Source organism: Rhopalosiphum maidis, chromosome 1, assembly GCF_003676215.2.
Source record: "Rhopalosiphum maidis isolate BTI-1 chromosome 1, ASM367621v3, whole genome shotgun sequence".
NCBI classification, from domain to species: domain Eukaryota; kingdom Metazoa; phylum Arthropoda; class Insecta; order Hemiptera; family Aphididae; genus Rhopalosiphum; species Rhopalosiphum maidis.
Window position 1 is genome coordinate 26974307 of NC_040877.1, and position 27523 is coordinate 27001829.

At 28.9% G+C, this 27523-nt stretch overlaps 2 protein-coding genes across 5 annotated transcripts in view; one reads left to right on the forward strand and one right to left on the reverse strand.

The window, feature by feature from the left end:
- The window catches only part of LOC113550338 (rho GTPase-activating protein 100F-like), a 33923-nt gene extending 8422 nt beyond the window's left edge, over positions 1-25501 (forward strand). The window contains exons 1-16 of one of the 3 annotated variants that reach the window (XM_026952084.1): positions 15317-15575; positions 15953-16069; positions 16141-16326; positions 16401-16559; positions 17096-17370; positions 19483-19642; positions 19710-19983; positions 20068-20271; positions 20382-20505; positions 20627-21171; positions 21243-21380; positions 21459-21845; positions 21946-22215; positions 22284-22444; positions 22551-22749; positions 24018-25501. In XM_026952084.1, coding sequence (XP_026807885.1) covers positions 15528-15575; positions 15953-16069; positions 16141-16326; positions 16401-16559; positions 17096-17370; positions 19483-19642; positions 19710-19983; positions 20068-20271; positions 20382-20505; positions 20627-21171; positions 21243-21380; positions 21459-21845; positions 21946-22215; positions 22284-22444; positions 22551-22749; positions 24018-24496 — 3726 coding nt within the window. In that variant the 5' untranslated portion in view covers positions 15317-15527 and the 3' untranslated portion in view covers positions 24497-25501. Of the gene's footprint in view, positions 1-15316; positions 15576-15952; positions 16070-16140; positions 16327-16400; positions 16560-17095; positions 17371-19482; positions 19643-19709; positions 19984-20067; positions 20272-20381; positions 20506-20626; positions 21172-21242; positions 21381-21458; positions 21846-21945; positions 22216-22283; positions 22445-22550; positions 22750-24013 lie in introns of those variants that run through there. The other 2 variants (XM_026952083.1, XM_026952085.1) reach the window with 2 other exon arrangements.
- LOC113550339 (palmitoyltransferase Hip14) lies at positions 6666-9212 on the reverse strand. Of its 2 annotated transcripts, none has more exons than XM_026952087.1 (3): positions 8860-9212; positions 7446-8771; positions 6666-7383 (listed from the first exon to the last, which is right to left on the reverse strand). In XM_026952087.1, the coding sequence occupies exons 2-3, from the start codon at positions 8765-8767 to the stop codon at positions 6831-6833; spliced, it is 1875 nt and encodes a 624-aa protein (XP_026807888.1). In that variant the 5' UTR covers positions 8768-8771; positions 8860-9212; the 3' UTR covers positions 6666-6830. The 2 variants fall into 2 exon arrangements, with proteins under 2 accessions (XP_026807888.1, XP_026807889.1); XM_026952088.1 differs by having other exon boundaries at positions 7446-8779.
- Positions 25502-27523: the final 2022 nt, after the last annotated feature.

Sequence of the window (27523 nt, forward strand, 5' to 3'; positions counted from 1 at the left end):
TACTTATTAGTTATTATACTCAAACAATTTTTTTAATTATAAAATGTCGATCAATTATCAATATTAATTTCTGTAATTTTTAAATTATCATAACCCCCCGACCCTCATGTTCCAAAATTGTTTTTCATAGATGTATTATCATATACTTTATTACTTATTAGTACCTATACCTACATAAAATTAACTAACTCAACAAATATTTGTCCGAATTTCGATTAAGATACGCTAAATTTTTTAAAAAATCATTTATATATATAGGTAAATTTTAAATTTAACCTAATCAAGTTCTAAAGTGTCGCCATTGGGTGGCTACTTCTATCAATTACCTATGTCAGCTTTATATATTTCGACGTGCATACTTATTGTAATACTAATTACAGATTGTACGGCTTGTACGTTTTACAATAAAAATTTAAAAAAAAATTATAATAATCATCAGAATTTGAAAAATTTTATTATTAAATAAAAATGGAGATGAGTTTACTTAGTGAATCGCTTTTTTTTAGTCATTTTATTTACCTTATAAATATTAAATTATTTTAATACGTCAGAAAATAATGTCTGGTATATTATTTATTATGCGTTTATAATATATATGTATAGTCAATAGTGTCCTATCTAAAAGGTACTCGTGTCATTAAACATTTATACGAACCTACATCATTTGTTTGCTTATGATACCGTCGAAAATAGAAATACCACCCCGAATTAATAGGACGTTTTAGTCTTTAGTTATAGTAAAAATGGTAAACGGTAATGGTATACAGTATACCACCTATAAAATAATATTGATAATTATATATTTTGATATAATCGAGATTATGCTCATAAAATATTTTTTAGATTTTTTTAGATTCTGAATTGAGTGATAAATGCATTGATTTTAGTGATTTACAATAATGTGTTTTTTGTTTGTATCTGTACTTTGTAGTTTGTATACAAAAAAGTTGTGAAAAAAATTCTTCAATTTTAAAATTGATAGTGGTTTCGGATACCAAATTTTATCTAATTTACACTTTTAAAAAGTTGACATTCATAATTCTTAGTATTTTTTAAAATATCCAAGAAAAAATTAAGAAAATCCAATAATTTTTACTCAAATCCAGTTTTCATAAAATCGTTTTTGGTGTTACTCGATAGATATTTACCGAATATTTATTTTCTATGTATAAAAACATTTTCAAAAGATTTTTATTCTTTTTGAGCTATATATATTATAATATAGATATTTTCAATTTTCGATTTTCGATTAAATGTCGATAAAATATTCACATGATTAATTATTGAAAATGTAATACAATTAGATCACACTTAATTTGTGTTATATATATATAAAAATATTAAAAATGTATAAACACAATTTATTTTTATAGAAATCTTAAGTTCAAATTTGCACGAAATTACATATTTAAACTATCAAGTATATATATATATATCAATAACGATATTCATTATTTGTTATGTTTCAAAAACAGTAACCCCGGGAACATTAAACATTTATGTATATTACTTATTATATTTTATACAGACAATGGTATTTTCGACAAAAATTAATTCAAACTACTGTATTACTAGGTAATAGTAAAATGCATTACTTTACATATATAATAACAATATCAAAAACATAATATAAAATATACTTTATGATATAAGGCTGATAAACCGTTTCACCTCAGAATCATTTTTCTTGTATAATGATAAATCATTGAATTCAAATTAAACACATCCATCACTGCAGTGACTTACTTGACATGTACCATACAGCAATTGTAGTACCCACTTGCTCACCTTTTAAATTCTGAGCGGAGCGATGAATGTATTGATTTTACAATGTTTTATTTTTTGTGTGTGTCCTTAAACACTTTTTGGTGCTGTAAAATGTTTCGATTCTTAAAAATGGGAGCGATTTTTGGTAGAAAATTAGATTTAGTTGGTTCTTAAACTTTTCTTCTCCTCTGATTTGAAAATTTAATTCAAGATTTCTAATAAGCAGTTCATACTTCATACTGAAACCATAACTTCTAATAAATATTTATGACATTTTTGGTTTATTTTAAGATTTTACTATTTAATCATATTTACAGAAAGATGTTATGAAATTTTGAATTATATAAGTTGATATAATATATGCTAGAAGTATATATTATTATTTTAATAATTAATTACGATATTTCCGGAAAAATAATATGACTAAATTAAAAACTAAAAATTCGTGCACCTATATTTTAATAATATTTTATTTGTTGCTATCTCCTGTTCATTCAATACATAATAACTAGGTAATAAATAATAATTTATAAATTAATTGAATTTTTTAAACATTTATACCATTAAATTAAAATAATTAAAAATACTATATCAATCTATTCATATTTATTTTTCACTAATATTTATCAGTTTATCACATCTACCTACTAACTTGAAATCGTATAATTCTTTAAAATGTAACATTATATAGTTATGGTTTATATAATATATTGTATAGTTAAAAACGTGTGTTTTTACTCATTGCATATAATTTTATATAAATATTTAAAAGAGTCCCTAACAATTAAAATAATTTAATAATAAAGGGTTACTGAGTATCTCCTTTGAGACAGTGTCAGTGCCGAGTGGAATATGTCAATCACATGTCAATCATGCAATGCTCGAGTATATAGGTACCGGCTAGATACATACTACATTATAATATTATATACATATCATTATGATTGTTTTGTTACCAAGACCTAAGTCCTTAGTCTTCAAGAGGTACAATTAGAATAATTTAAACTGTAACGAATAAAAATGGTTGCAATGTTTTTGTTATTTTTAAATGTTGAGCTATACTAAAAATTATTTTTTGAGTGATAAAGACATTAAATATAAATATACGCCAATACACTATTTTAAATTTGATTAAAACGAATTTGTTATTTATAGATTACTGACCAGATTACATTAGTAATAATTACATCGAGGTCCATTGCTCATCAAACATTTCGGTATAAGAAATCAGTTCATATAAAATTCAAACCAAAATACCTAGTATCAAATACTTAATAAATGCATTGATATTTATATGACTGTGGTTGTCAAACGTTATTGACTTAAAATTATAAAAAAACCACATTTAAACACGATATTTAATTTTGTAAACAAAGTAGTATGATTTTGTGGTACATAATAATTAATATATAGTAAATAGTAAACTATGAAATAGTTAAAAATTTAAAAAGTTTAGGAATTTAAAAAATTTAATTTACTTTAATTCTTGCTTCATACATATTGACAAATAAAATTTAATCTTTACATTACTAAATGGCTAATACCTGCTTACCTATAACATCGAGTAGCATAAAATATTAAAGTATAATATGCTCAAGTTAAGTAATTCATTTTTTAATTGTTTAAGTTCAATAATAATTAAACCGTAATACATAGGTAAATAACATAAGTATTAAGTATGGTATATACTTAGTTAATAGTGTAATAGGTATACCTACTTTAATATTTATACATTGCTGTCTGGGATTCATTACATATAATACGCGCGGATATTATACATACCTAGATAGATATATAACATTTCATAAAATATTTTGTGAATATAAAGGTATTAAAATTTTGTACTATTACTCGAAAAAAAAGAAAGTAAATTTAACTGAATTCTTAATCAAAGCAACACGTACCTACCTATATTTATTTCAATCAGGCAGACAATTACCACGGTTCGGTTTCAGTTTAATATTTGTTCCGTCTGGCCATCTATCTTCCGATATTGCATATTACCTACTTATGCATCACGATTTACATCAACAGTTAAATTCAATTATATAATTTCCGGTTAATCTACAGAATTTGTCATACTTTTAGCATACCCGAGTATATATGTACAAATATAATATAGTGACATGTTTACAAAACTAACATTTGTGAAGTCGTGTTTAATGATTTTGAAACCTTTTCTCGGTTTAAAACTAGGTGGTAAAAATATAATAATGACGAAATACATTTTTTGAAATAACTGTACAATAAATAGATAATTAATCAAGTATAAACATGTTGTTAAAAGAATCCTTTAAGCATAGAAGTATAGAGTAGGTAGATATCTATGTTGTTTTTTATCAATTAAATATTAAATAAATTATATTAGGTAGGTATATTTTACCTTTATGCTAGGTTTTTAAATAGTTAAATGTCAATAGAATCAATAGATAGAATTTTAAGTAGGTACTTTCTTACTATAACTAGTTTTTGGTTTCTTGCGTGCCATTAAATTATAAAAATATTATATAAATAAAATAAAATGTAAAAGAAATGTTTTGCGTGCCTAAAATGGTACCTATGCGTGTCACGAATTTGCCATCTCTATCATAAAGTATTACGGAACAAAGTTTAAAAGTTATTGCCATTTGTGAGTTGTGATGTTTGTCTTTTTTCATAGGTACCTACTTTACAACAGTTTTTAAATAAATATTAACTTATAAATTAGGTAAATAAAATAAATTTAGAATAAAACAAATAATATGGAGGATCCTACCTATAATTCATTAACAGACAATTTAAATCAGTAATCAGGTGAAATAATATTTGAGTCGTTGGACTTCAAGATTTATATCAACTCTTGAGTGTAGGGGAGGGCTAATTCTAAATGGTTTTGCCTTTTATACTATAATGATATAAAAGAGAAGATATATTCATAATCAGTGGGTTTGCTTAGATCTAGAGCTGAATGATTTGGTCGTTGATCGGCAGTTAAACGTTAAAAGAAAGGAGATTATTAGATTATTAAAAAAATTCTCACATCTGATAATTTATAATTTTATATTATTATATCATCACTGATTTAAATTACCTATCCAGTACATATATTGACATATGCCGGGTTACACGAGAAATTGATTAATTTAATCGTTTAATAAAATTTAATAGACCAATCACAAGCCACTAAATCCTGAGGACCATTAACTTACTATCGATTTAATAAATGTTTAGTGATTTTTCATGCAATCTGACAATAGATGTTAATAAATGTTCATTGGCAAAATTTTAAATTGTCATTTTAGTCATTATAACTTATAGGAAGCCTTGAAAGTTTATGTTCAAAATTTCAATAAATACATTTTTAAAATATTTTTAGTACAAATAATAATATTAATAGAATGGAAAAAAATACAACAACCATCATTAATATTAATTATTGAATTTACTTTATAAATAAATAAGTACTATATGCAGATATGCAGTTAGTACCATGAGAGAATTGTAAATAAAACTAAATGGTTCTTGTCGTTTTCGGCTAACAAATAGATTATAACATACACGTAGATGGTAGATACATCAATTTTAATCATTTTATATATTATAATTTTAACTACTCAATTTTAAAAAATCGGGGATCTTTTCTGCTGTAGTAAGTTAGGTGTCGAGTGTACAGGGTACTTAGTTAATGAGATAATCAATGATGCTTTAAATTTGAATTTTTAAATTATTCTAAATTTATTTAATTATATATTTAGATAATTAATAATTTTTTTTTATCAATTAATAGTATACAGTGGCCAGTGGGTTAAACTAATATTTTCAAAAACAAATTACATATACTTAAATATTTATAATATTATTTCAAGTTGTAGTTCTTGTTAATTATTACTTCATAGAGTATACCTAAGTCAATACCGATGTAGGCATCGTACCTGTGTGAATAGGTTCATGAGATAAAATATTCACAGTTTAATATTACCCTAATTATTTTAATAATTTTAAATAAACATACGTAATGATAAAAAGTTTCAAGTCCTCATAAACAATGTTTTTGGAATTATAACAAAATAATATTTAAATAATGTTTCATCAAAATTTGTAAAGCATATAAAATATGGCATAATTTGAGATTCTTATTTTTCAGTAAAAAACTTACGAGGAACCTTCAATATTAATTTTTCAAGCTATTTAACTAAAAAAAAAAAAAAGTATAGTATAAAAATTGACAAAATACTAAAAAATTTGGTAAAGTAGCACAAAAATGTCTAAAATATTTAAAAAAATTTAACAAATCTAGAAAACTTTAATACAAATATTTACTGAAAAATTTAAGTTACTATAGTTAATAATTATTGAAAACAAATCACTATTCTAAAAAAACGAATTCTTAATTATGTTATGAAATACTAATTTTATAAAAGAATATACTGAATAAAATTTTATATCTTAAACCTATTAGAATGTGATTAAAAATTATATCATAAACATAGGTAGGTATGAATCATATCTACCTAATAATTTTTTGAATAAACAAATGTTGAAATGTATGAACTTCCAGGATAAAATGATTATTAATGATTAATGGCATTTACAGAAATCAATAATTTATACTTATATAGTAAATAAATAAGAATAATACAAATATACAATGATTGGTTCATATGCTAGCCACAAATAACATTAAAAATACATATTGCAGGTAATAAGTTCCTTATAATTCTTTGTTATTTAAAGATACAAAATTATTTTCTACAGAACTATTCTCATTTACAATCACAGACAAAATTTCAAAACAATTAATATATAACCAACTAATTTTTATATTTAAGAATTAGTAAAATAAAAAATAAACTACATATTATTTTTAATTTAATCAGTTCTCATACATAATTGGGTTTAAAATACTATGAGTCTTACAAAATGTAACATATTAAATATTATAATAATTATTGGAAACAAGCCAAATCACATAGAAAAAAATATATGTACAATAAAAATCTTAATAATATTTAAATATTATTCCATGTTAACATTAGTATTAGTAGTTTGCAATTAATTGCTAATTGAAAATTTAATCATGATATTTAAACATATTCCAAATTGGGTTTTACAGCAGAAAAATTCAATTCTACATCAGTAAAAACTTGAAAGTCATAATAATTAAACCAAACTTTCTCATTTAAAAATCTAAAACGAAAACAATGGCACTGGATAAAATCCAACAGGTTTTGACATTTACCTCGATTATACGGGCTCTTATACCCCTTTCCATGTGGAATAAAGTGCTCGTAACGAGCAGCATTTATACGCTCATTAGTAGTCATACCGAGCCAAACAATTTGGTAGGTTTGACATCCTAACAGCATTGATACCCAAATTGAATGTAAAATAGCATTGATCATAATCCAACTGACCCATGAATCTAATATGAGAACTTCCCAAATAACATAAAATATGTTATAATGAAATGTTTGTTCATTAAATTGGTTAGCCATATTTAGATATCTTATGCTTCCAAAAATAATAAAGCTACACGCTACAAGTAGTGTTATAAGATATCCCATAAAGTGACGATGATTTGAAACACCAATGCAATTGCTCACCCAAGGACAATGATGATCAAACTTTGCTATACATCTGTTAACATAAACACAATAAAAATAAACAATCTATTCATAAAATTAATTTACTATTCTTACCTATTACAAATATTACAATGTTTTGATCTGATTGGCTTTTTAATCAAACATGTACTACAAAATACATCTGAACCAAATCCGGAACTTTCAGCCAGTTCAATGATGGCAGTATATTGATCATTTTTAGTGTTTGGTACATATCCTGGATTACCATTCCAACTGTACATAAAGTTGTACCATAACAATGTCGTAGTAACAAAGAAACCAACTGAGCACCAGAAACTTATGACGGGTAGTATCCAAAATATCCAAGTAACATACATCCAAAATTTTGTAGCAAAATAAACTGACACAGGCAGTGTTTTAGATACTGATGTATATGTACGGTTTAGTTTGTACATAATGAGATATCCAATAATCAAACAACATAATTTTGCTACATATATCATATGAGAGTCCAATATAAATCCAATCACATAAAATGCAATAGAAACAATTATAATAGACATAGTTTGTTCATTTAATTTTACTAAAATATTCTTTGGTTTCATTTTATCATCAACAATTTTTAGTGTATTCAATCCTATCCACACTTCTGATCTTGACTCGTGAATTAAATTTAAAGCAGTACATCCTATTGAGTTTCTAATTGTCAATGGTGATCCTCTCATGACTAGAATACTAATGGCTGTTGGATTCCGACTAATCAGAGCCCAATGAAGTGGAGTGTTCCTATGCACATCATCTTGTATGGACATAGAAGCACCGAGAGTTATTAAAAGTTTAGTTGGATCAAGTCCTAATGATTTATATGAACTCCACATGAGAGCAGTCATTCCATTTTTATCTCGCAAATTTACGTCTACACCTTTGGCAATTAAATAAGCTACAATTGCTGTGAAACCAAGGTGTGCTGCAATATGCAAACAAGTACGACCTTCAACATCATAAAAACACGGATCTGCTCCTTTACTCATCAATAATACCACAGCAGATAAATGTCCTTGTCTAGTTGCCCAATGTAATGGAGTTGCTTTTAGGTCCCCTCCAACAGGGTCTACAGCTGCGCCTTTAGAAATATAATATTTAATTAAATCAACTTTATTGTTGATTGCAGCCCAATGTAGGAGATAAATATTTTGAGGATCTGGTTTGTTTACATCATAACCACTTTCAATTACTTCTTTACATCGGTTCAACAACCCGTACTGAGAAGCTTTGACGATATCGAAAGTTTTTGCTTCGTCGTCTGGAATATTTGGTTTTCGAGCATTTGTTACCTTTTTGGTGAATACTGGTACAGTGTCTACAGTGCTTTTTGCCGATGATATGGCACCACAGCCATCCTGTATTAGACTGAAGTGACCACATGACGAATGCATTATTCTGTAAAACTGTAATTGTCAAGGAACAGTGAAACTTGTGCAGACCAGACGCTAGGAATATGTACGATTCGGTTTTCGGGTACACTTACCTAGCGGTTTATATCATTGGTACATATTGAATGACCGTGGTCCAAGTACTTGGAATGTCAGGCGTCAACTCCGAATTATAATGCTACATGTATCACACGGTTATCATCTATTCGTTTATTTAAGTACGCATTAATAGACGGTTTTTTTGTGTACACGTGAAGTTCGATATGGAAACAACTAAGAAGACGACGAGACACCACTGATAATTATTATTAAATATTTTACTCCGAACAAGATACGCCCAAGTAACAACTTACTAACGAGTAATAACTTAAACAAAAAATGATCCGAGCGGACTCAACAGTAAACCACTCAACTGACCGAATGCCGAGAGGTTTTTGAACGTACGCAGGCTGCGAGACTGATAGTGATTTGTTGTTGTGTTGATAAGACGGACTACGGCGCACTAGTACCGCGGTTAATATTGAGAGGGCGTGCGAGCATGCGTTTACCGTCTATATCGATCGTGACGTAGCACTGACCCAATTTCGGAAGCGCGGCATTTTTCGTATCCATCACAAACGCAAGCCACCCCTTATAACACTTGACAAAACGTAGTTCCACACATGGGCACTGTGCACGTGTAGCAGTAGTATAAGTAGTAGTAATAGTAGCTGTTATAGTAGCAGCACAGCACAGAATAAATAATAACACCATTTATTCTGTGGTAGCAATAATAATGTCGCAACTACCGACACCATCCTCACCTCCCACCAGTCGCCACACATTAGTCGTATTGAGCCGATCGGTTTTATTTTTTATAAAATACATATATTATTATTATTTAATGTACAGACATATTTTATACAGAGTCCGACTGTGTTTTTGACACCTACCAAACTGATTATTTAAAAATCATATTTTGAATATTATGTTATTTATACCTCCTCCGATGAATATACGAATATACCTTAGTCGTGGCATTCAATATTACTAAGTACTTTAAAAATATTAGGCACAGTGGTCATAAATAGTAGCAATAATAGTAGTAGTAAATATGAGGAAGAAATTAATATTGGTATGACAAATTAAGTTTTTTTAATTAATAAGTTAAAATAATATCTTGTAGGTACATCGCAATTCATTTATGTATAAACTATAAATATAATGTATCAAGTTTATTACAAGAATTTCTTACCTCAAACATAAACTTTGGTTAAAGTGAAAAGGCCAAAGGGGCCATTGTATACTAAAATGAATTACTTGAAATTTGTATATTGTTATTAAAAAAAAACTGTCCGTATAGGAATAGTGCCTGCTTAGACACTTGGCTACTTAGAATTTATAAGTATTACCCAACCGTAATACGTATATAGACGTTTCCATAATAAATAACAATAATTAAATAGCCTCTATAGGCTATGCTATGGATGAAACCAAGGCGTGATTTGCCGTTTATTAAGCATAGTATAGTTTAAAATTATGGGCCCCTGATTTTTCCATTCCATTGGCTTTAATATACATACCTATCGTATTAATAAAATGTTTGTAGTACAAACTTTGTACAACATATTAAAAAAATATTTATAGCTTTTTTGTGGTTGAATCATAAAATAAAATACATGCTATAAATTATACTAAATTAATATTAAAATTATTTTTATTTGATAAAACAATCAACATGTCGAAATATAATAATATCTATACATTTATACATAACATTAAATTTCAAGAAGTAAAAATCGATTAAAAGTTTTTTACAAACATTTCCTCGCTTTATATTTTGAAATTTGTCGATATTCAGGTTGGGTGTGAATCTGTTATGTCATTTTCGATTGACAATATTCCCATAGCGTCTATATATGTTATTGTTGGCCCAATACTGTTCTTATAATACACTTAATAATTGATTTTTTTATACATTTCAATGATTAAAATCTTTTACAGGAATAGTTGTTAATTAGTGACAGGCATCGTAAAAAATGAATAAATATGTTTTCACGTTCTAAAATTCACATGTGATATTTGTATATTTTTAATAAATTAAAATTAATAATTGATTTCAACTAAAATTGATTAACAACGTTCTTTCGCATATGACATTTTTTAGAAAATATAAGAAACTGCAATTTGAAACCAGCAAAACTGCAAAAGTATTGGAATCCAAATCTAATTCAATTATTTATTATATTAATATAAATTTTTTTTTGATAAGTTTGTCTCTATCAAGATTTTCTTCAGATAAAAATCCGAATCACCTATACCTATCTAGATCCTCTAGTCTTTAGACAAAACCAGTAACGAATAATTTATTATTAAGGTGGATTATTAAGAATAATTAAATTGTTTTAGGATATTTATATTATTTAGTGTGAATTGTATAAAACACATTATATTTGAACTACTAGTAAATTTAAAAATTATATTTATATATATCATATTTTAGATGAATCATAAAATCGTTTGAAGCACTACAACATCGTGTTTAAATATAATTATACATTACAGTAATTTTCGTATTTATTTCTGTAAACCAAAATCACATAGTCACATATTTTATTTATAAATATTATTGTATAAATAAAGTCTTCGACTATCGTAACCTATGTCAGTATAAAAAAGGTCAAGACACAAAATATGGCAATGGGCATTTATCTGCTCTCTTCGGCGTTCGCTTAGATACATATAAAAGGGCAGGTTATACAATTATATTGAATTGTTGTTGGTATTAATTTTGAAAGCAATCATAAATCGTTTTAAAAATGATTCTGAGTAGATCCTGTTTAATATTACATTTGCTAATATTACTTCAAAAGTGTTTGACGTTATTCGGTAATTTTAGAGGAACTATGTACTGAAAAAAAAAACTGAAAAATGACTTATCATCAAAATATTATCCAGACTTTATTATATATCTGCGCTTCTAAACTATATAAAACTTTTTTAAAACTTCTTCTACACGAAATAAAAATGACAAAAAACTATTATTCTAAAAGCAATACATTTCTTTTTTCACTCCTGAATTAAATTATTTAATATCGATATTATTATTATTTATTACTATCAGTTTAGATAATTAGGTTACTGGGAAATCGGAAACCAGAGTAGAGCAACATTTTTTTAGGTAGAATTTCAGCACATCTGTACTTATAATGTATATTAAAGTCGTAATGGTTCCACTGTTCCAGAATAAAAAAATCACAACTTTTAACAATAAAATTAGTAGTTATTAAAAATGAGGTAATTCTATCCAACCTGCATCACGGTTCTTTCTATTACCGCTCTTCCATTATGACCTACATTTGGTTATATACCTATTACCTTATAAATTGCATGAAAATGAAATGAAATACTTTAGTGGTCAGTAATAACTAATAGGTATTACCTAGTATTTTTTTAAACTGTTTTTATAACAATATTAGAAATACTGTACCTATTATAAAATGGTTAAATTAAAGCTCTTTTTTCTTGAGTTAAATGGCGATTAACGGATTAATATAAAAATTATTATAGACATCGGTATTTATTATATTATAATATATTACATACAGACATATTTTACATTACATATAGAAAATATTGCGTACAGCATGCAGACATATAGATACAGTGTAATATATGATTTAAAATCGTGTAAATTGTATATATTATTCAATGTATAACATTATACACTACAGTAGTACACTACTGTCTACTACACATTTGCACTAAGACATTATATATATGGAAATATGTATACAGTATACCCAATTTTCAAAAAATTTAATAATATCTATAGGTATAATATAATAAATACTATAATGCATAAAAGTATACCGTTTTTATAGACATAATATATGCATGTAAGACGTAATTATATACATGTGTGTATAATATAAGTACTCATATCAACAGGGCTATAATACACAACAAATAAAAAAAGACGATACAAATTTTCGTATTAAACACACACAGGTGTACAACTTTAGATATAGTAGATGTATTATTGTGATTCAAATAATAATTCTCTATTTCTTTCCATCGCTGCACATACGGTTAACTTTAAACTAGACACTTGTTATATTATAGGTACCTGTTTGATTAGTTTTCTTGTTGTAAGTAATCAGGTAGGTTGTAGGTACTAATGTAATATAGCACTATATAAATAAAACGAAAAAAACCCAAGTCGTTCTGCGGTATAGTATAGTTTCATGTACCATTGAGTGGATTACTGTAATGAAAATATGTTAAATTGAATTCAACGGTAAATTTTATTGCATATTATACGAAATACAAGTCTTAGCATAAGCGGTGTGTCAGCCTTTATTTTCTTAAGACGCCTATTTCATAATTTATTTATATTACTATATAGTAAATCATTATGTCACAGTTTTTTGAACACATTTTTTCATAAAGCATTGAATTTATTATTTAATAATTTAATAATATTATACCATATATAATTATTATTAGGACATAAGGTTATGAGTCAATACTTAATACTGATATATCTAACGTATAACGGTGTTAGAAATTATATGATGATATAAACTATAAGTAAATAAAAAAAAATCTACAAAAGTCAATTATTTTTAGTGTCTATAAGTAGTTTAAAATGAGCTATAATAACTTGACAATTGTATCATGTCTAGAATAGGTAATACAAATATTTGAAGGAAATTTCAAGTAATGAAGTAACTACAACTTAATAAAATTATAACAAAATAATAAAGTCAATCGACTAATAATTTTGCGAAAATATTCGATAATTTATTTTTAGTTTTAAATTCGAATCAAATTAGTTACTAAACTATATAATAAATCTAACAAAATCAAAATTTTTGACAATTATTCTAATCTTAAATACTTAAAAACTAGTATTTAAAATACCTTGGTATACACATTTTACATATTTTATATTTTTAGTAGATTTGATCACATACATTATTTTAGGCTACAAATAAATTGAATTTCATTATGATGGATATTCGTAAATCATAAAGGAAGAAAATAAAAATAATTAATGTTTAATGTTTTTATCTGTGGACAATGGTATTAATAGGCACGCGTAATGTATGTACTATTATGAATTATTATTACTACAAAATACAAGTATATTTATTATTTTCGGAAGCTACGCTGCAGGTAGTAACAGTTTAGGAGTGTGGTCTAATTAAATTTAACTATACAATAAAATAGAATACTTAAAACACTTTTATAGACTTTGTTTATATATCAATGAAACTGAAACTCAAGTACATATTATACTGACTCGTGAATAATATATATATGTATAAATATATACATAAGCATCATAATATTTTCGTTAAATATAATAAAATGTTAATAACATATTTTATAGTAAAACGTTATATTGATCTCATCAGTGCCTACCTAACTATATACCGCTGCCAGTCTACCCCTCAGGTGTGCTCGACAAATACACGACAACCCACACACACTCACAAGCACCCGTATTATAGATTGAACCAATAGAGGTAAACCAATACGCGCCGTGTGATGCCGGCCAACTTTTACGATCCAATTATTACAAAAGTTTCCCGGCAGAAAAACGGCAAAGTTTCTTGCCGGTCTGCCAACTCTGTTCGTATTATATATACCGCGTATAGTATGTATATATATATATATATATATACGGCGAACAGCGTGCGATACCGCAGCAGCAGCAGCAGCAGCCATCGCATAAAACACGAACTTAACGATGCGCCGTACGTTAAAACGTTATGACCAGCCGGCATACATATATAATAAAGGTATACGACGGAGGCATTACACACATATATTATTATTATATATGTCAGAAGGCGCACGTCGGTTTTAATTGATGGGCCTCGCCAGGTTTTGAATGGAGTCGTACTCTTCTCACCCCCCTATCCCCCTCCGGACGCTTTTCATTGACCCATATTCGCCGTGTACGACAGTTTTCCGAGTACGCACACCCTCACGTTTTACTACTACGCTGTGCACCGCACACCACTCGTACCCCCTCACCACAGCAGCAGTAGTAGTAGTAGTAGTAGTAATAGTAGTAGTAGTCGTCGTAGTAGTAGTATTGGTCCAAGGGTAGGTACATTACGCATAAATATATATTGTGTACATTTTTCCAAACGTTGCCAACGTCGGAACGACAGATTTACACACACGATCTTGAGCGCAGACGACGTAAATTATAAGACGACTACTACGGTATATAATAAAATATATACATATACTATACGTGGTCGTATGTGGATTTATTCAGTTTACGGCTCGCGTATACGCAATATAATGTATTGTCGTGTGCATTACGATTATCATGCAGTGTACTTACGGCGCGTTGTATATCGAACGACAATAATATTCTAATATTCGTACAACAGTATCAAACCCTCGGACGGGCGCGTTCGTAGCCCACCAACGCGCACGGCACGTAACAATATATCGTACGGGCACGATAAATACCGTACGGGGGTCGTGTCTGTACGCAAGCGTACAGTCCCTGCGTACAACGGAGCACTGTTGGATGGGCGTCCTGGAAAAATCATTTTTCCACGGCGCGTACACGCTCCCCGGCAAGGCGACGGTACAGGGTTTTACGTGTTTTCGTCCGGGTTGAAGATAAAATCGCCGTTACGGGAAAACAAATAACGCGTACGATGGACGACACCCGTTCCTGATCGAATAATACAATGTATCGCACCGAAACAGTGTAATGCCATACCTACGATTAGACGAATAATCGTTGCAAATGTGTGACAGGGACTCAAGCTCGGGATGTTTCTTCATATCGAGAAAGGTCGGTGATAATACTATATGTGTATATATATATACGCGTTTCACACGTATATATGCAATTATCGTGCAAATATAGTATATGAATCGCGCAAACGACACGTCCGGGACGACCTCCATGTAGTGCGATGTTATATTTAAATATTACTGCCATCAAAGAGAAATCGAGAATATAATAGTTTTGTTCGTAACAAAACGAGGTCAAACGATGTGATTGATCTACCCAAAATTATATTATCATTAAATATGCGTTGAAGTCATAGTAAACCTAAATATTAAATTTATGCTATTATAGTTTGACATATTTGAAGCAAATATCATTCAACATTTTAACAAAAACGAGTAGGTATATCGAGGATTAAACTTATGTTTTTTTTCTAGGGCCGTGATCGAGCTCAAGATTTGGCCTCAACGTCTAGACATGGCCAACAGCCATTGCCGGCTGGGACAAAAACTAAAGATGCACTGCCAGTAGTCTTGCAGAGTGATTTCCGAAAAGTACTTCAATTTTAATTTCAGTATATTTATAATTTACAACAGTATTTTGAACATTAATTTTTAATTTTCAGTTAAGTGGGATTAGTAAAGAAGATTTTCGATTAATCGATACCATAGAAAATGAGTATGATGCAACTACAGCAGCAGCACTTGATGCAGTACAACGCAGAGGTGAAATGGTTGTCCGAATACTGGACCCGAGAATTCACCTCACTAAAACTGCTACAGATGCGGCAAAAAAATTTCTAATGCTTCAAGTATGTTAAAAATGCATTTATTAACAACCTTTCAAATATTTATTTATTATATAATTTAAATGGCATTATTACAGGATTCTAACCATATAGTTAATCTTGTTGAGATAATAAAGAGACCTGGACAGACTTTAGGATTATACATTCGAGAAGGTAACGGCATAAATCGTCACGATGGTCTATTCATTTCTAGATTAGCTCTCGAGTCAGCAGTATATAACAGCGGATGTATACAGGTAAGCAATTTTATAAAAATATATATATTATATCGATGTCGTGCTCACATTTTTTAAAATAAATTTCTTACTGTTCTCAAACTACATTATGACAAATAATTTTTGTATTCTTGCATTTACAAACTGGTACTAGTTAATTATAAAATTATAATAATACACAATAATCGTGTGTAAAGAAAATTTAGGTGTATAGAATATGAATGTTATTAATAACATCTTAACGTTAATTATTCTGTAGCAATGTTGGTAAATAATTAATAAGTTTTCATTACATTATCACATATTTTATTGTTATCAATTTATTTGAAATATTAAAATGCATACGGAAAAGAATATTGGAACATGGATTTTTTATTTTAATAATGTATAATTAATAATTATACATTTTTTCTGTACAGACGTTAAATCTATAGACAAAAAAATAGCCAAAGGGAGGGATGGATATTATAACACTCTGATCCTTTTCCCCTCTACGTGAGCACGCTCCTATGTTTTATACTATAAAAACACGTGTTTTAAATTTTTATAATATTTAGGTTGGTGATGAAGTATTAGCTGTAAACCTAGTAGACGTTACTAGAAAAGCCGTAGACGAGGTTGTGATCATTATGTCGATACCTAGACGACTGGTATTGGCTTTAAGACAAACAAGAGGTATGCATCGAGCTTCAGTCAATGTTTCACTGGCTTCTGCCATGCCTAGTCATCAACCTCCAGTTGTTGTGATTAAAAAGGATCTTAGTAGAGAATCTGATGATCAACATGACGACGATGACGATGATATACATATGAAATCATACATGACTACAGGGTGCGTACATTTAAAATAATACTATAAATTATAAATATATCAGTAGCGGGTATGGGGGGAGGGGGTAATTGGTTAAGGGATTTTTGTCCCTACTATATATTATTACAATATTAAAATAAAATGAGGGATTAAACCACATTACATCAATGGATTTGAAGTTCGACCCCCTTAGAACTAGGATATATTTGTCACTGAAGTATATAGAACATAGAATGGGGAGGCCTAAGGCGGCTATAGCCTTCCTCAGACTTCTTAGTCCCATGTGAAAAATATAGTACTATTTTATACGTCCATGTACGAGAACTGAAACTGTATTATTTATTTTTATTTTTATATCCAAATTTTAAATTATTCAGTTATTTATACATTATATCACATCGATATTATTAACAATAATAATATTTTTGTTATATATTTATATATAGTAATAACTATTAGGTACTTAATTAATAAAATTACCAAGTTTTTACATTTCTTTTTTTTCCACAATTACTAATTTTTAGAACTATCAAAAAAACTCTTTTCGGAAAGCAAAATTGTCCATTTTCAGATATCTATTTTAATAAATATTAATGATTAGAGTATAGCATTAAAATTGATAACATGATACATGGTATATTATTTATTTATATTAAACTTTAGCATATGCTTTTTTAGTCCTTTCTATATTTTTTTTCTTTAAATTTTTAATATATATGTTGTGTACCCGAATTATAGACATAGCTCTTTCGCCGAAATAATTCACAAGAAATTCTAACAGCGTCGTTAATTCCACGTGAAAAAAAAAGCTATCCCCCCAAATTAATCACGCTACTTTACTTAGTATATGTCATCATTTCCTAACGATATTGTAGGCAATGATGCACACACGTCGACATCACCATTTTCTTTTTTAGATATTTTTATTTAAATTGTTTAATATAAATGTTACTTTTATCAAACATAATTATTAATCAGCTCATTATCCTTGAAAATAATTAATCAAAAATCAATAAGCAATAAAAAAATTTTTTTTGCTATCAATTTGATTAATATAATAATATAATATATATTTTTTATATATGTAATTAAATTTGGATAATATTTGAAAAAAATACTAAATTTTTTTCATTTAATTAATTTGTGTAAGTAATTTAAGCATTTTTACTTTTTTGAAACAGCCATTCAATTTTGTTTTCACGTGGCAAACTTTTCTGACACTTAAAGTTAGAATTTTAAATTCTATAGATTCCAATCTGCAAACACACCTGTTTGTTTTGTACTTTGTTTTACATTTAAATCGGGTATATCTCTATGCCCCTGAAATATACTATTTACAAGTGGCTATCTACCGAAATTATATTGGTTTTTTGCGTGACCAACCAACTCTAAAACTGTAATTAGATTCAATAAATTTGCAATAATAAAATGTATTAAGTTATAAGATTTTTTTTTTATTAAATTATCAGTCATTGCACACGATTCGCTTTCTTCGATTTCTTTGATAAATTTATGCAATAGACGATAATTATGCGAAAATTTTCCCTATATCTTAATGGTTTGAGGATTATGGTTTTTAGTATTGCCATTGCGAGTTACCTAGTTATCGTTTTAATAGTAAAGCCCAGTGGTGGATCTAGAATTTTTCGGAAAAGAGGGATGGTTGGCCTAAAATGTTTCGTATTATTATATTAATATTATATCATTTTGTAAACGACATAATATTTAGGATTTGATTTTAGACCTTACATTCATGATATAACTTGGCCCTCGCCACCCCTTCCACCACGAATTCGCCACTGTTAAAGCCAGTTCATCACGCCCGCATAACCAAGGTTAAAATCGCTGATACTTTCGTACAATTTGACTTAACGTTTATGTCAATTTTAAATATTGAATTAAGAGTAAGAAAGCTATGCGTGATAAATTTTTTTAATTAACTTCGGAAATTATAACAATTCCTAAGAATTTTCATCATTTCTTAAATTGTTTCCATGCTGGTAACATATTTATGTATATTGTATATAAATGTAAAAATAATATATATCATAATATTATCATAACCATGATAATAAAATAAACCATTTACACTATAATCGCATAAAAAAATTAAACAAAGATAAAATTTAATAGAAGAGTAAATCAAAGAAATAAAGAAAATATGCACGAACAACGACGAAGAGAATCTAGAGGAAGATCGCAATCGCAACTTGCCTTGGATTCAAATGGTGATATTTCCGGTGACCTCTATTACAATTCACGGCCTCCGGAATCAAGAAGACAAGTATCTACGGTAATCTCGTGAAATATTCTATGAATAACTAAATACAACTCATTTTAAAACTTATATTATTTTGCAGTTGGATCGTCGTAATAATTGGTCATATCAGCCTCCTCATCCACCAGTTTCTAATGAACAACCAAAATCTCAACATTTTCAGCCATTTGATAAAGCATATCCTAAAACTTTAGAATCATTAGCTGAAAAGGTACATCCATTTTGTCCTGGTGGACAGTCTTCAACTGGCAGAAGAATGTCAGCAACAACTACACAGCAACAATATCGCCGTAATAATATTCCAAGATCTGGTTCAGATCAATATCTACCTAGATCTGAATATGATTATGGAAACAGTAAGTTTAAAAAAAAAATGCTTATGTTTAATTTTATATTTTTTCAATAATTATACTTAAAAAAATATATTAACATCGTTTAAGGACCATATCGACAATCGCAAACGTTAATGAGATCCGGACTTAGAAGTAGTGCTGGCGCTGGATCCGGTACACGTTTAGTTTCACAATACTCGCAAGGTTCATCTAGAACATTACCAAGACACCTAGATTATGCATCAGATACTGAAGCAACAAAAGTAACTTCTACATCGCCGTATTACTATAGAGGTTCTTCGCAAATATCAGGTTTGATCAACATTTCAAGTTGCCTATATAGAATTTAATGTTATACTAATAACATTATAGTCATCCTAAAATATATTATTTTCTAATTATTTAAAAATTAATATTTTTAGGTGTTTCAAATATATCGAGATTGCAGGGAAGTTCCACAATATCTAGAAGTAATTCTCTAAGGTCAAATTCACTTCCAAGAGATATTCGTACTCCACGAACCCCTCTTTCATCTCTCAATACAAGGTAGTAGGTCATATAATATTATAATTTATTGCTTATATTAACATGATACATCAACATGTATTTAAATTAAAAATATTTCTGTACAACTCATTAATAATTATTTATAATATACATGTTACAGCTTGAGAGGTAGCTTGAGGCGGTACAATACACAAGACAATCCTAAAATATCATCTTCTCTGTTAAGTGATCATGAAGATAGTGATGGTAATCTCAGTGCTCCCGAATTTCAAATGCGACGCAAAAATCGATTAGTAAGCTCTCCTAGTGTATTTACAGCTGATGAATACAGAGCGTGGATGAGTAGAGCACCGTCAACTAGTGCTATTTATGATCGTATACGAAACGTATGCGATCCATCATTAAAACAACAAAAAGTACAAAGATTTACATTTAGCGCTGAAAACCTACCAGAAAGAACTAGGCATTCGGAATTGATGAGTTATTCCGGAACTAATGCAGATTTAAGACCATTTAGAGGTCTTGGGTCTCCAGCATTACCTTCAGCGACGACATCAACATTAGACAGACATACTAGAACGTCATCATTAAGAAGAATACGACATCTTTTAGAACTCGAAGCTAAACATTTAGGTCGACGTAGTCCATCATCCACTTCAGATTTACAAGCTGACAGAGCTCGAGTATTGGAAATTAATCCAGCTGGTAAATTTTAACCATGAAACTTCTTGTAATGAATTTTAAGTTAAGTAATACATTTTTTTTTTTGTAAATAGAGTTCTTAAAATACAAATTTGAAAAAACAACAATAGACAATGCACCACCTATCAGTGGTTTATTATGGGTGCATCTACTAGCTGGCAGAGGTCTTAGAGCGACACCTACGACTGTATTACCAGGCCAACCTACAAATGGTTAGTATAGTTTAGTATATTTATTTTAGTCAATGTAAATCAGTATTTATTATTTATTTTGAAAAACAATTTTTATAGTTATGGCAGCCACTGGTAGTTCGAGAGACTTGTATTGCGTCTTGGAGTGCGATCGCGTGCACAAAGCCAGAACTGTAGTGCGTACTGGAGATCTTGTTTTTGATTGGGATGAAACATTCGAATTGGATCTTCTATCAAATAAAGAATTAGACTTTTTAATATATTCATGGGACCAACAATACAGACACAAATTATGCTACAAAGGATCCGTACATCTGGCATCTTTAGTTAGAGATAGTCCCGTACATCAATTAGCTTTAAAAATTGAACCTCGGGGTACATTATATTTACGGTTAAGGCACACCGATCCTTACCAGACTTTTATCAGAAAAACCTTAAGAACTTCAACCACACTACCGCCAAGAACGAAAACTGCTGGATTGTTTGGTATGTATTTCAATGTATAAAGTATATTATTATTCACATGACATTTGTTACTGTTAATATTATTTTAAAATTGATTTAAAACTGTATTTAATAAATAAAGGTATTGATCTCGAGTCAGTAGTCACACGTGAGAGTGGTGCAATTTCCAGTTCTTTATCTTCATTAGCACAAGCACCAGCCACAGCATCCGTACCAGTTATTGTTCGAAGGTGTATTGAAGAAGTCGAACGTAGGGGCTTAGATATTATTGGCCTTTATCGACTTTGTGGATCCGCTTCTAAGAAACGAATTCTCCGAGAAGCATTCGAACGCAACCCAAGAACTGTAGATTTATCACCGGACAACGTTCCCGATATTAACGTAATCACAGGTAAATGCAATAACAATTAAATTATTGTACTCGTATAACTATTTATTAATAATATTTTTCGATTTTAGGTGTCTTAAAGGATTATTTGAGAGAACTTCCCGAACCACTCTTCACACGTTGTCTATATCAAATGCTGCTTGATGCGTTAACTGTATTGTTGCCTGACGATCCACAGGCCAACGCCAAATTAATGTTATCGATTTTAGATTGTCTGCCAAAGTTGAACAGAGTATGTTATAGATATTTATACTTAGTATAGTTGGTTATAATAGAAATGTAAGACAATAGTTTATTTCATTGTAATTAAAAACGTGTTTTTTTTGTTGTTTTTAAAGGCTACGTTGACATATATTATGGATCATCTGGCACTTGTTGTGTCGCAATCCCCTCGAAACAAGATGTCGGCACAAAATCTATCTATATGTCTAGCTCCTGTATTAATGGTCCAAAGCGAAATGAAAGAAAAACCGATTGATTTCCAACAACCTGTGAACGTGTTAAGATATTTATTAGAGATTTGGCCGACTAAATCAGGTTAGGACAAGTTTATTTATACGAATTCCGTTAAAAAAATCACACAAAAACAAACTAACCAACAAGCTATGCACATTTCGCTCGTGCAGTGCGAAATTCTGTGGTATAGTGCAGCGGTTCAACACCGACCGTGCGTATATGTATATAATATTATAATATAATATATATCTACAACTATACCTATAGCTATACCCAAATAACAATTATAGGTTAAAAGCAACAAAACGAGCAGATTATACAACTACACGTCCTAATATTATTAGATAAAGCTTTTAGCTAAGGTTTAAGGGTCATCAAGTCGATCTACATTTTTTTTTAAACTAAAATAATTTAAAAAAAATTTTCCTTTTTAAAAAAGGATAATATATTGTATTTTTTAAACGTTGATTATTACGCAGTTTGTAAAAATGTTAATACATTTATTGGATTTATAAGTACATTTTAAACAAGTATATGTTTATTTGATTTAGTGTCCATCTTTTAATATAGATTTATGGTGTATTAAAGTCACAGCCTTACATAGAAAAAAAATATTTATTAAATATATTTATTTGCTAGAATTTAGGTGGTAATACTATTTATTAACTAGATGCACTATAACGATAGTTATCACTCTTTTGGATAAAAATAAAGTATATTTTCTTCTTTCAAAATTACGCTCAAGTATATCTATTTAAAATGTGTAGTATAGAGCTTTTTACATTTTAATTCTAGCGAATAATAGTAGTTATTTTTGTTGTTGTAATATTAATTTAAGTTGTAAGTATAGATACAAATAATATTCACGCGAATAGCATAAAAATGGTTGTAAAGAAAAAGTCCTCCGCAAAAGTATAGGCATATTAGATACATTCCTATAATATACGATGATCATCATGTATTATATTTTTTGCCACTATACTGAAACGTCTAAAACTAATAAATAATTAAATTATACCTATATTATATACTAGCTGTCGCCGTACACTTTGTTGCCCGTGAAAAAACGCAATCTTCGTTTTTGCTTAGTGTTTTTTTTCTTTTTGCTCGGCTCCTAAAGATTGTAGCTTGATGTTAGAAATAACCTATCAAATTAATTTTTCAAATACGACTGGTATTAGTTCCAACTATTAGTGGGTTTAGACAAAAAAAGAAAGAAAGAAACTCTTCAGCTTTATTTATTATTTAGTAAATAGATATAGATTATACTCGTATTATACGATCCTCTCTTGCCACGGGTTCGCGAGCATTGTGAACATTGATGAGCCCCGACCATGTTTTCCAGATAGTTCGGGAGTGTTTGCCGCCGTCGGTCGTCAACGGCGTTACTCGGCCCCCGCCGCTGCCCGCGAAGCCATCCTGCGTGCCCGCTGTGCCAACAAGGCGCGTCCCGCCGCCCGTAATTGTAGCGTCGCCGACCAGTGACACGGCCACGTCCGACGACGACGACGACGACGACGACAACCACGGCCACGACGGGACGGCCATCGAACCGCCGCAGATACCGGCCAGGTCTAACGCGCACCGGCTGACCAAGGTGGCGGCGCCGGATCCCGACGAGAACGCAGCCGAGACGCCCAGTTCGTCCACCGGGACGGAAGACTCGCAGCGCGACGTGGCCGAGCGCGCCGCCGAGGCGGACGAAGAGAGCTGTGGCGAAGAACAACTGGAACGGAGACCGCGAGGACTACAGAATAACGCCAACACCGCCATCAAGCACAACGCTATTAATAATAGTAACAATAGTAATAATAATAACCGCCAATAATGTTGTGACATGTATTATAAACAAATTAGAGAAAAATGTTTGCCAACTTTCTACCGAGAGGATAACGATTGTGTATTATTTAGGCCGGGAGTCCCGTAGAAAGTATAGAAACGATCTGTACTGGACCGGCGATGATAATATTATTATCTTTTATGATATACCATGTCGTTGTTTTTGTTGATGCTGTTGTCGCTGTTGTAGAAGAAACAATATATCATATGTATAATATTATTATTATCACCTTGAATTGATTATTGTAGGTATTGAAAAAAAAATAACGATAATTTTAACTCGCTCGCGATAGGCAGAGGTACTTATACTAGTAAGGTATGTGGTGTTATACATAATATAGCGATATATTACACAGTAAGTAGGTACCTATACACTATGCATAGGTACTATGAATGCCGAAAATTGATTGAAAATTCCATAAATTTAATATACGATGTAAATACTTTAACGGTAGGAAATAATAATAACCGTTATTTAATATAATTTTATACGTGTTTCATTAAAATTCCTTAATATTTAAACAAAGATGATAAAAACGACAATAAATATGTTACACGAAATAATTTTGTTTATACTTTGTTTAATTATATATTATCGTTATCATGTATATACATAACGAAAAGCATACAAACATAAAAGTGTTACGTTAATTACCTAAAATAATTTAATTTATTGAGGTTTAAAAATACTGAAATTCATTGTTTTTCGTGTTTATTATCAAAAACTTTCTACAATAACTCATTCCTCGTTACAAGATAGATAAATTAATAAATTAGTTTTTACTTCAAATATTTTATAGTCATACGAGTAATATAAACAATAGCTGGACTTATTAATGAATGGTAGAAATTTGGCAAGCAAAATTCCTCATAATTTAATACTTACGCACAAATATATATAAAAAAATATGTTTGAAAGAAAATTAAGCACAAAATAAAAAATTTAAATACTGATTTTGATCACGTGTTAATAAATATAATTTAAAAACGACTTTATCATTTTGTATAAATTAAAAAATAAAATTAATTATTTCGAGCACCCATTATAAACGATTAATATTATATAAACATAAAAAGATAGGCATTAACACGTAGATATTGTAAAAAAATAATCCATATAAGACACAATCCCAGAAGCACTTGATTTCAGAACAATTTGACGTTTTTAATGTTTTGATTTCAAACAAAATGTAATAAAATAATTGTTTGTAAATAAAAAATGGTTGTTCCTACTGCTTCAATGTAAAAGTTAAATCAATAAAAAAAAAATGGTACATAGACCTATCCACGATAATGAAATAAAAAATAATTTACGAGCATAAAAGTATGTTTTCTGTTAAAAGCATTTTTTGACATATTATATGTATTTAGATTTTTTTTTTCTTAAAATAATTTCAATAGTTTTTAAATATGAAAAACTGTTTGAATAATCTTATAAATCAACAAATTTATTATTTTAATTATTTCTTACATACTTACTTATTATATTTTATTTATAAATAAACAATATTATGTACTTGTATCATATATTTGTACCAAATAAATGTTGAATGTTAATCGGTAATCCAGTATAATAGTATGTGTAAATGCATATATTCATATCATATTATATCAACAAAAAAGTAAATACCTACATTATAGTTTAATTTTTTTTAAAAATATTCTGTTTGGCGTATAATAAATTAATAAATGACTAAAAACATATAAGTACGATATAGGTAATTCATTTAAAAATATAATTGAATAATATATTCATATAGTAAAATATGGTGATTTTTAGATGTATCAACAATGAATTCTAAATTAGTTAAATTTAAATTCCTAAATTAAGTATTTTTAAAAACAATTTTATCGATTCATTTTACAAGTTATACTTACGATATTACTATTGTAATCTAAACCTCACAGAAAATTAAGATGAATACCAATATTTAAAAAAAAAAATGAAATCATTGTTAAAATTGATTTTGCTAAAATTAATGTTGGAAAATAGAACTCTATAAATATAAGTACAAAAAAAATGGGCATTTAGGTAATCGCTCTGCTAGAAAATAGGTGTCGAGTGAATTACTGTAATAGATGTCTCATATTTGAAGTCTATGACGCATCATTATGTATAAAAAAAGGTTCTGAGCTAAGATGGTGTACCTATAAGCTTTTATTACTAAACCATTTGTAAACCATTTTTATAAGTTTCTAACATAGTATAATATTATCGAGTTAGTATATACCACCTTACCGTACAACAGTGTGTATAATTTCGTGATATAAATTATAAATAATAGTTAATATTTTAAAATTAATCTAAATATTTTGAAAGTGTCATTACGTATAAAAAAAGTGTCATAATAATATACGTAAAAGTTTTAAATTTCAACGAATTATATTTTGAATTATATTAAATTTTCAAATCTGTATCATAACAAATAATATCTAATTTAGTATCAGAAATCAAAGTTGAAAATCGAAGCATTTTTCCAACTATTTTTCATACATATACGACAAAAAACCAACATCATTGTAAAAACAATATATTCGTTGCTCCGTTAGAATCTAAAATCAGACAAGTTTGCTTATAAACCCAAATATGTATAAAATATAATATTCTCTTTAAGCACCATCAATTAATAGATAGTACACTCACACATACACAAAAAAAAAGAATTATAAAACTCATATGCCTCAATACAATTGGAATTATGTTTATTTAAACAAAAGAATATTTACCAGTGCCGTAGCCAGTGAGGGGTTTCCGGGCTCAAGCCCCCCTCAAATGTCAGACGACAATAATTTTATTGATTTAATTACCCTTCATGGTGATAAAGCAACACCGTTCTTATCACATTTACTTGATCTTTATTTGATAATACGTATAACTATATGAATTATATTGTCAGAAATACAGTTCAAACTTAATTTGTTGTAATAATTGGCCATCAATATAGTATACAGCTTTTAAGTTGTCTCTGTCCTTTGTCCATAGTGTGAACCTGCGATATAATATAATCACGTAAAA

Bases quoted from the DNA above. Each gene is read 5' to 3' on its own strand.
- LOC113550339 (XM_026952087.1), bottom strand. From the start codon at position 8,767: ATGCATTCGTCATGTGGTCACTTCAGTCTAATACAGGATGGCTGTGGT. The intron at 7,384-7,445 runs GTAAGAATAGTA...TTATGTTAACAG, and splicing joins CATTGTAATATTTGTAATAG to ATGTATAGCAAAGTTTGATC.